General features: G+C 35.3%; 1 protein-coding gene across 1 annotated transcript; it reads right to left on the minus strand.

Moving 5' to 3' along the window:
* Window positions 1-1514: 1514 nt before the first annotated feature.
* LOC127866469 (uncharacterized) lies at window positions 1515-9277 on the minus strand. Its single transcript, XM_052406995.1, has 6 exons — window positions 9207-9277; window positions 7434-7581; window positions 6779-7026; window positions 6283-6395; window positions 2050-3626; window positions 1515-1766 (listed from the first exon to the last, which is right to left on the minus strand). The coding sequence occupies exons 1-6, from the start codon at window positions 9213-9215 to the stop codon at window positions 1708-1710; spliced, it is 2154 nt and encodes a 717-aa protein (XP_052262955.1). The 5' UTR covers window positions 9216-9277; the 3' UTR covers window positions 1515-1707.
* Between the last annotated feature and the right edge of the window lie 2021 nt (window positions 9278-11298).

An 11298-nucleotide genomic window follows, 5' to 3' on the forward strand; every position in this document is an offset into this window, starting at 1 on the left:
TCTTGATAACATTCGCTCCATATCTAAATTCAACGCGCTACGAAATTTCGTAGCGGGATCACAGCTTTCGCAAAGAAAAATCGTAGCGAGTTAAATCGAGATGTAGAGAGAAAATTATTATGGCATAAACGTTACTAACTTTCTAACGGATATGGCTGAAAAAAAAGAGCGGCATTTAAAAATTAAACAAAAATAATAAAGGTTATAAAATGGCGAAAAATACCTGTTCCGGCACGGACGTCTTCATTAACCCCTCTGTCAACGATGATGTAACAATAACAAAATGGCATATTTTCAAGGACATGACATTTAATTCAACACATGTACACGATTATTTACACGTGCTTGTTTTGACATGCAGTTTTCCTAATTGTAATTTGTACGGCTTTCCGCGCCATTTAACCGGTGTAAAGCCACAATGATTTACATTGACCGTTCCTTTTTATGAATACAGCTTACATAATTTTATGTTATATAATTGGTTGCATACTATGGCCATTAATGTAACGGGCATTTGTTTTTTATATAAAATATATGCGAATTAGTGTTAGCCAGAATGTCTCAGTTGAAACATGAAGTTTCTGACTTTTTATGGTTTCTACATAAGAAATGCCGTGTTATTGCAAATGTTCTTTTGACCAATTAAAGCGCACACATGTATATGTTTCCACATGGTTGCTTATATTACGACAGTTTACGGAAATAAATCAACTACGACCATACGGCTTTAACATTGATATACCCTAAACATGCAAAAAAAGTAAACGTATTATATCAAGGGTTACGGAATCCGATGAAAATTTGAAAACATATATTGCATGTATATACCAGTCGATTTCTTATATAACTTCTGTTTGTATGATTAACACAGATTATATAATACCTATCAACATAATTTTGCAACTGGCGAAAAACGGAGCACACCGGGAAAATACAATAATCAGTTATTTTATTTTTGGATGAAGTTTGGAGCATACGTTTTCACAATAAAATGTATAACTAATATTTACTACGTGTGTGTATGCCTAATATTTCCGGGTCAACAATATTTTCCCGAACAAATACATGTACCAAATTGCAATTCAAGCCTTGGGCTAAGTAGTTTGAGGTATTTTTATTTGTAGAGCTGTATTAACATTTGTATCAAATGTCTATATTAGTCGCGTTCTGAGAAAACTGGGCATAATGCATGTGCGTAAAGTGTCGTCCCTGATTAGCCTGTGCGTACTGCAAAGGCTAATATGGGTTGACACTTTACGCACATGCAATAAGCCCAGTTTTCTCAGAACACGGCTCATATTTTCCACATTTCGAGTATGTACCATAATAAACATCGAGTCGAGCCTACAACAAATAAATGGTGTAATTACGCGTATTATGTCCAGAAGCCTGACATTGGTGATTTGTAGATTGTTTTAGATGATAAATAATAACATTAGTGCTCATATGCGACTTTGAATATCGGGTGAAATTCATCGAGATAAATATAGTGTAGGAACGCTTTTTGTAAACTGGAAAATTTTATTTATTTGCTGAACTCATTATTGCATCACAAAACGTGAATACATTATAATTTATTTGCCTTTACATGGACATTCGTCCCTTTACATCAGACGAATCCCAAAACAATGTCCATATTGTTTTTCAACACAAAAGCTTTTATAATCGCTGACTTCTAGCGTAAAGATCGGTGAACGAACGTAGTCCTCAGCCATGAATTTGAAATGGGTTGTGGAAATCTAGCGGACTCGGACGAATCGGCGAACCTGTAATATAACCAGAGTATGATACTCAATGCGTACATTTTAAACGTTGATGTCATCTAACCACGATTGCTGTCTTTTTATCAACGATTTACAAAGTTAATTAGACATTTTGTTTTAATAACAGTATAAACCATTAACATAACACAGTTTCATCTGTAATAACGTTGCAAAATTATATTAAACATTGATATTCATCCGTTATTCATTTAAATGAAGTTGTGCGTTCGGACAAATACAAGTGTTTATATGGGTTTACTCATTTACGGTGTATATAAGGTCTTACGTGGATTCGAAACTCCTATTCTTCCAGCACGCCCTCTTCCTGTGCGAAGAGCTCGCACAGATATTTTGCCGCCTATTGTAGAACCACTTCCAGAACCAGTTCTAGAACTTCCGCCCCAGATCCAGTTATCTGTGTACTCACAGAAAAACGTCAGTGGTATTTTGTTGTAATCCATCGTAGGGCACATGTTTTCAGTTTGAATATCCCAGACGTTTAGCAATGCTTCGCCATATGAGGTACCATATATCAATGGGGAAGTGACCGAAATTCTCACACCGCCTGTAAAGTAGCTGTTATGGGCCATATTAGCATCTGATTTGCAATATGGTCGACACACCCTTCCGCAAGAATCAAATGCAGCAACCATGACTTCCGAAGGGTTTAAACCAGTCGGCATCTTGACTGCAATAACGCCACTGCTTTCCGATATCGCCAGCCTATTGTCGGTAATGACGTACTCTTCTGAATAGGCGCCATGGTTTATCCCATATGCTACAATCTTAATCTTTCCGGGGGAATCTAGACTTTTGTCACACGATCTGTACGGCTTATTTGTTCCAATGTTCACTAGTTCTTGTTTAAAGCCTAACCCATTCATGGGTTTTTCGTAGAGAGAGTATATGGAAAAATGCTTGTAGTTCGATGGGCGTTTCGTAACAATCTTTACTGGAACATAAGCATATTCCATCGCATGCGTTTGCCGAGCACTAATTGCAGTACTTAGTTGCAGTCGGTTCACACTGAAGTCATTTATGAACGGTTTTCGATGACATACATTGTTTTCCTTGTAAGAGATCAGACGTTTTTTGCGACCCGGGGCCGCTTGTTCGAGACCAGGTAAGGTATCTATGTCAACGTTCGCTGTTCGCATTTCTGCAATGCTTCTCGACACACAGCGATTGGTTGTCGGGTTACAACGAAGATATTGTGAACCACCGCAGAGTGGACACGTGGGAACCTGCTCATACTGCACAAGTTGAAAGAATGCATCTGAGTAACCTGTTATCTGAATGTAGTCTAGGTTCAACTGACCATCTGGGAAGAAACCCGTTATATTGGTTGGACTTTGTGCTGGATTGTAACGGGGGTCATTCGGAACCCATGGATAGTCCGTTTCTGTCGGGATACCCGCTGCCCGCTGATTGTATCGAAATCGCTCCCAAATCTGATCGACAAACGAGTGGTGGCTGAAGAAAATGGGATCTCTAGCAGCCGCGTTGAGATCGTTCATAGTCCCGCCGACAAAGATATGGGGACCACCATGTTGCTCTTCGAAGTTGCTGTCGGCTTCTGCAGTTGGAAACAGGAGTTCACTGTTACGACGCCGACGTAGAATTGCGTCAATACCCTCATAAGTGTAAAGTTGGCCGCCACCGACATTTCGATTAAACACAGTTGCCGGATTTATTTGTTGCCAGCCTCTAAATGGCCCACTTGTTGGCAGCCCAACGCCGGGTCCGAAGAAAGCGCCGCTGAATATGACAGACTCAGTGGGGTCTTCCATCTCGTTATCCAACACCGACGCCCAGAAGGGAACAGTTACCTCAGGGTCGTGAAGTCGTAGGAATGATTCTAATCTGTAATAAAGATCAGATCCAAATCCAATATTAAGTTCGACTATTGATCGAATTGGCCGAGTTATGCTACTCATTCGAATGTCGTCGTCGCAGTCAGACTCTACGTCACATGTGCAACATAAGTATAGCACTCTTTCTACTGTATGCTTATATCACTCTTGCTACTACAGGTATTTATTAAAATATGCACACATATATTCGAGTAACCATGTGTGGTCATTTACATGTACCATGTTTCAATACTCAGAGCTTCTATTAAGCATAAGTTTTTGACTTTTTGTACTTATCACATTTCAGGTTAAAGTTTGCGTACAACAACTGCATATTTCTGAATTTACCGTTTGCACGTTGGAATAAAACTTAACACGTGGTTTTAAGAAAATTCACCGACTAAGAATATTAACTTTAACCAGCCTGATTATGTCCCTTTCATTCAAAAAGTACATAACTATAGAAAAATAACAGCTATTTACTTTAAATCCACACGTGACTTCATAATCATAATACGATGTGGATTAACAAGACCCATAACTCGAACTTATCTATAGACTTATGCACTTGTAAACTTAATTCATGATAATATTTGAGTGCTATAATCCTTTTTTACAATCACATACATTTGAAATAAACTTAAAATATTGTTAAGGCAGTTTTAAAACAGCCACCTTTAAATTTTACCTTTTCGAAGGATCACATCCCCTTATTCAATGAGAATTCTAAGGTTAAGGTTTCCGATTACGTTGAAATTCAGGAAATATTTTGCAATCAAAACGTACACATCTCTGTCAATATTGCAGGTACTCAACTGAAACCTTACAAATGATTATGGGCTATCATGCAAAGTTATTTCTTTACAAAAGCTAATAACGCTAACCTTAAATTTAGTTTTATCATGCCCATTTTAACAACAAGAAAATGTCGGTGACATTTAGGTGCAACGATTCACATCTCTAGCTGACACTCTGTTTAGGGCTCATTGGACCAAGAGCATAGTCAATTTGAAATTACATAAAAAGTTTGCGTTTAAAATCTCAGGATGGAGATATTTAGCTAACATTTCAGGTAAAGGAAGGTTACATTGTTATCTGGCGAGGGATTCCTCTTTAGGTCATTGGGTCAAATTACTTAACTTCACATTTATGAACCTTGTTGTAATTTGTGAAGTCAGCTTATACGTAGCGTATATGTAGACAGAGGTTCACATAGGTTAACAATCGGGCTGGACAGAATGTTAACACACCGTTAGGAACTTTATTGTTTCAGATATGTAAAGTTGTAGAAATACATTTGCAAAATTCTTAAGTGCATAAACGACAGTTCTTCCTGCAATTTGTGTCAATATCCTAAGATTAAAGAATAAATATTAAATTAGTCTGAAATCGGTGCCAAACTTTCACGTTGCGTGCAGCATACCCGGTGTGCATGAATGCGTTATACCTCAAATGTTTTGCCAAGAGCACATGCTTATTAAATAAAATAATTTTGATGTATTTCACATTGCCATATGGAAAAACCTTCTTTTACGCACTGGTTGAAATTCTTGAGATAATTTGTTTTAAAAATATTATTGGAGAAAAGCATCACATACAGGTGTGTTTACATCCATTTACGTCCATCTGTGAGTCCCACAAAGTCACGTGATCCTGCACCCTGTGTATGAACTAGAGATATTCAACTTCCTGTATGTCTGTGTGGTCTTTAAATAAGGTAAATGACAGAAAACGTTCACAAAACTGTGATTCAAAAAAACATTTCGCAAATTTTATGAGATACTTACATTCACTTCATGTACGGTAATATTGTGATTAAAAGTTCTCAATGATTTGGGTAAATTGATATTAAACGTAAGATATATTTCTTTACTTATACGTTATAGTTAATTGACACGAACAGAGTAAATAACCTTTTTACGAAAAACAGATAACACGTTGATGAATAAAAAACTAAATGTTCAGACGAAGTAGTACGAGAAAATAAACAATAAATGAGTTTTCTTCAATCCGTCATTTCAAAGGGATAAACGCTATTGGAATATCCTTATCAGTCTGTGCAGATTTCTTCATGCGACACAACGACCTTATTTTGGTTCAGTAACAAATAAGACTGAAAAAGTCGGAATAGTCGTAAACCTTTTCATGAAAAAATCAATGTCATCGAAGAAAACATAGTTCGCTTGGTGGCATCAAATGATGATGTTAAATTAAGTGCGTGAAACGGTCATAGTCTTGTGTTGGTTTAAGCTTGCGAAGATAAAATGATGAGAATGAAATCGTATATACTCGTTCTAAATCGCATACAGAGCGGATTGTTAATTTCCTTGCACCGTTGGTTTAATTTTTACAAGCATTCTGCAATTTATGTTTTAATTTGGCTTATATGTAAATAAAAACAACATATATATACTTCCTTACATGTTTCCATATAGTTCATTATTGTTAACACCATCAAATGCAAAAATTAACCAGGGAATGACAACTGGTCAGCCTACTGAATTTATGTGTGTTTATTTGTCTAGGTTGCATAAACAGGAAGCACTAGCCCATTAGTGATTTATGGTATTTCAAAAAAAGGTATTCTGCTTTAAGCGTACGCGCGTCATAAGCGATGCAATACACTTTACGTTTAAAATAATATAACATTATTACTTTGAACTTACATCCACAAGTATAATCGATGCCATCCTGTGAACGCGGGGCCAAAGTGGGCCCTCTGCATATTTGCACCTGTATGGAATCCAGCTAGAACATCATATATGTTTGGTCGTAGTCTCTGTAATGTTCCAAAAGCGAATAAATATACGAGAATGAGGTTATTAAGATATATATCATTCGTTACTTGTAATGAAAACATTACAACAAACCTTGTCAAGGTTAGTAAAAAAAATATTCTTCATAGTGAAATATGGCGATGACAACTTCTGCATGGATTTTCGTTACCATATTGACGTGATCTGTAACATTGAAGCACACAGGACGACTCACTAAGTAATGTGTCGCAAAATGGCAAATCCTACATCAATGATATAATTTTAATTGCGGTCATGATGTCATTGGTTTGTTAAATTATTCACTTAAGTAATATTATAAAAAAAACAATTACGTTCTGAAGGATCTGTTTGAACAATGTGATATAATTAACCATTGGCCTCTCACCGTGTCTCTCTTGAGTCTAGTGAGAGCGTTAAAATAACGCGCCCTTTCAGTAATGGTCATTGTGCGAATCTCTTTACGCAGGCGAGGGCGAGTGGCTTGTCGTTTTCCTCGACCGGAAGCACTTATTGGTGCAAAGGAGGTGGTGACGGTCTTTTGTAGGAAGGCTTTTTCCGAAGTTGTCATGGAGGGATTCTCCTCACAAAACTTTGAAACATACATTTGCATCGCACCCCAGAAGGCGAGTTCAGCTGTTGAACAATATATTACAATATACTAATGACTGCTCAAAAGGTTCATGTGTTCGTGTTTCTGTATCATAAACTTTATTAGTTGTCTAGTTCTTATTTGAGGCGTACAAACTTATTCTAAACACAGGAAGAATAATGTTAAAATGTTCTTATAAGATGAACATAGGCCACGCTTATGGGTTTGGATTGGTTCAAAGTCTTCTTCTTAGTTCTGTATATGTTTATTTGTGATATAGGCCTCCGGCCCCTGACACATAGTTAATCAAGTTAGTTAATTAAATATAAGAATCAAGACGCAGTCACACATTCAGAGATTTAATCAACTTTTTATATATTATGTACAGCAATTTTATTTGCATTTGTCAAATACAATAAAAAAGGCTAAACAAATTGCAAATGAGATGTACCTGGTTTGTCATTGAGGTCGCCAGTGCCATGACACGTGTCCAGGTAATATTGCAGATCATACGGCAGAGATGGCAATGGTTCCACCCTTCCCGTGCACAGCTGAACGTGCAGCGTAAGCAGCCATGCCGACAGAAGAGTTCTCGATATCTGTTATGCGCAAACGTCAATGTAACCATGTTGTGTAATTGAATATTCATTCATAGAGAAGGACGAAAAAAGGGTTATTAAATATGCCACACAAATAAACTTCCGTGGGTAGAGTCTCTAGATTAGACAGGAATGCTGGAACACAAGTCGAGTCTACAAATAATGCAGACTCATAAACACGAACTATACACAGAACGGAGATTGCATTTCTGTAACAATGACTAAAAAACAACACTAGCAAACTTACATTTAAATAAAATATTTATAGACGAACAAGTTTGGTGAGGTACTTCTGTAATCTTGCATATCTGTTCAGGTGTTTATATTTTTTATTTAATGTATTTAATTGTGCAGGAAGGCATTTTAAATTTACCCCAATCCATCGTTATGATGATGGAAATTGATAATCTATTAGACGGAAAAAGTCATGGACCTGGCTTGAAGGACAATTCTTTATTAAGTTTGTTGAAGAACAAACATATTTGGAGTATTGATCATACACAATTTTGTATAAGATAATTAAGAATATATCATTTGATAATTAAGTACATGCAGACATTTTGCATGAATAGTATGAAAACTTTAAAGCACCAGAAATTCCATTTCATGTATCATTTAAGAAGCAAGTTTCATTGATTATGACAGAACATATGACTACTCGTTTAAACGTGAATGCACACATTGATTGATTATGACAGAACATATGACTGCTCGTTTAAACGTGAATACACACATTGATGACGTTTGCAATTATCGCTGTAAATTAGGATTGGTAACGAGTTTATTGTTTACATTTATTTTGGAGGTAAAAAATACAACATTACTTGAACGAAAGTTTGACACAAGGATGACAAATTGTTAATGTCATGGTTAATGATTGCATTTAAAAATGGTGCATGCGTAAGAAAAGTATGCTCCACCGCAAATGCATTTTCCCTGTTTTATAACTAACAGTTCATAAAAAAATAATCATGTTTACTTAAAAAATATTTCTTTTCATGTTTTCATTTAAGAGATAACGGTTGTAAACCTCAACAATCTGTAAATAAAAACGCAATCATAACGTGAGTATTTTATTGGAATATATATTAACTGGCTTTGGTAAACCCAGTGGTTGACCAGGCAATCAAACAAGGATTAAAACTCTATTAATTATGGGTTATAATACGGAACAACAAGAAGCTGCATCATACCGAACTGTCTGTCCAAAAGAATCTAATTATTATTGTTAACGTATACAATCTACAATCGTATACTTATTAACAATTTTAACGTACTTTAAACATATACAAAACACTACAATCAGGTGTTGAAAGCATGGTAACATTACTACGACTGACACATGGTCATCATTTCTCAAGTACGTTATGTATTCTGTTCATAAACAATTATTTTCAAATCATCGCATGCAATACCTATCAATCCAATAGCGACATCGGTGTAACAGTCCGATACAAAGTGATATTTTGAAGGTACCATAATGATATACCTATGTAATTAAACCTAATATCAAAGGTAATACGTTTAAATGACATTTTTAATTTCCGAAATAACATAATTGATCATTCTAATGTATAATGTGTTGTAAACATAATTAGCATATACAATATTAAAAATAAACATACCTTTGCCATCAAACCAAGTTACACATTTGAATATGTGGATAACAACTGTGGAAGTTGCAATATATAGAGCCGTGCAATTAAAAAACCATTGACGTTCGTTTTAAAGGGCCTTGTCCACCAAAATTGTATGGGCCTTAAAATAGTGTCTGAGAACGTAAATAAAACCACTCCCTCTAGTACATTTTACGTCTTTCTAACTTAACTTTATTGCGATTATTAAGATGTCATTTTCATCGGAAAACTTCCGAATAGGGACGTTTATCTGTTACAATAAGACCACCTAGATTGGTTAAACCTTTTTATCAGCCTTTTAAACGCGGTTGTTTCAACACGCAAATATCATACGTTATAACGATTGTTATGCGTTTTAACCAACTCTGATTTACTGAGGTTTTAAAATGATAAATGCCATTAATATTACGCACATAAAACGTAGTTTAGGTGTCAACATTATTCGCGGTGGTTGAAAATATTCAAAACATGTACTTTTATGTTCGAACTTAATAAAGCTGATATTCCCATGATGCATTGATATGAAATTTGGCATGAAAAAAACATAAATGACTGAATTATATATCGGATTAAACATACCTAGGTATGATGTATTATTGTAAAATTCAGTACCAATACAAAAACAACATTTTATCACGTTCATTAATTTTCTCATAGTAAAACATAGTATGTTATTAAGCGAAACTACAGTCACCTGTATTGCTTAGAGCAAAAGCTATTTTTGTTTCGAAGGAAAACAATGACGATGCTTTGAGATACCACACATACATCTAAAGTGTTTAAAGGATCGCAAAATGGTGTCCTTAACAAAACCTGCCTCACGAAAAAAAGATAGCACATATATACATACATTTGTGCTGTTTTAGTAATTGAATTCGCTGTTAATGTGGTATTAATTGTTCAACCCTTATCTTTCTTTACGCAAAGAATGTATAACTTCGTGTCTAATAAAGATATAAATATTTTCCAAAATTAGCATATTTTGAAGTTGTCAACTGCCATCAGCAAGAGCCATTAATTATGAATGCATAAAAGCAATTTGAATAACTGAAGTCTAATGTCATCGGTGCATTATGATCTGTATCGTACGTAAAAAGTTATCTATTATAATAACTTATTTTCCTTTACAACTTTGTTTTGACCGCCAATTTCATGGCAATATATTCTATAAAATGTCGAGAATGAAAGTCACAATCTCTATCGTCGGTGATGATTACTCAAAAGTCCCATAAAATTAAGTCATTTAGTCTATGTGAATGCAGACATACATTATAATTACACGCAATACTCGGTTTTGGTATTTCATGCTACGAGAAGAATACGTGTAGATAAACAGTCAATGACATTCCAATCATTTTAGTCCGGACGATAGCGTTAGAATATTTCACGTTGTGGTATAGATAATATGGTCACTTATTTTTGTTACTTTCATTATGTTTGATTTTATTTTTATTTTATAAGAATTCGAACACAACAATAAGTCCGCATAAGTGTACAAGCACTTGTTACATTTGTAACTAACCGTCCTTTTATGTCAACAAAAATCAACGAATAAAAAATGAAGTAAAATCACAAAATAAACAAACGCACACATTTAAAATATTTATTTTCGAAACGGAAAAAACTGCTAAAAGCCAACATATTAACTAGTATAACGTAGTCGACTTCAATATCGTATACAATGCTTGGATAACGATGAGTTTGGCAAGCTTTAAAAGCACTATGTTTTGCATTTTGCGTGTCAAGGCAGTCAATACTTCTTTAATCAAGTTTAAGAATCGATTGGTTGTCAGCGTGCAACTAAGATCAATATAGCCAACGAGGAGACACGGTGGAACCTCCTCAAACTGCACAGGCTGAATGAACACAGTATAGTAACCGGTTATCGTTATGTAGTCTATGTTCAACTCACCATTCGGAAAGAACCCGGTTGTATCGTTTTGACATTGTAATCTGTTTTTTATCAATGCTCATTTGCTTCCCAGAAATAATTTGATGCTGTCGTGATACCTCCCGTCCATTGATTGTATCGTTATAGCTTTCGTATTTTCATAGTCGTGGCTGAAGAAAAGTTGCATCT

Source organism: Dreissena polymorpha, chromosome 1, assembly GCF_020536995.1.
Source record: "Dreissena polymorpha isolate Duluth1 chromosome 1, UMN_Dpol_1.0, whole genome shotgun sequence".
NCBI classification, from domain to species: Eukaryota; Metazoa; Mollusca; class Bivalvia; order Myida; family Dreissenidae; genus Dreissena; species Dreissena polymorpha.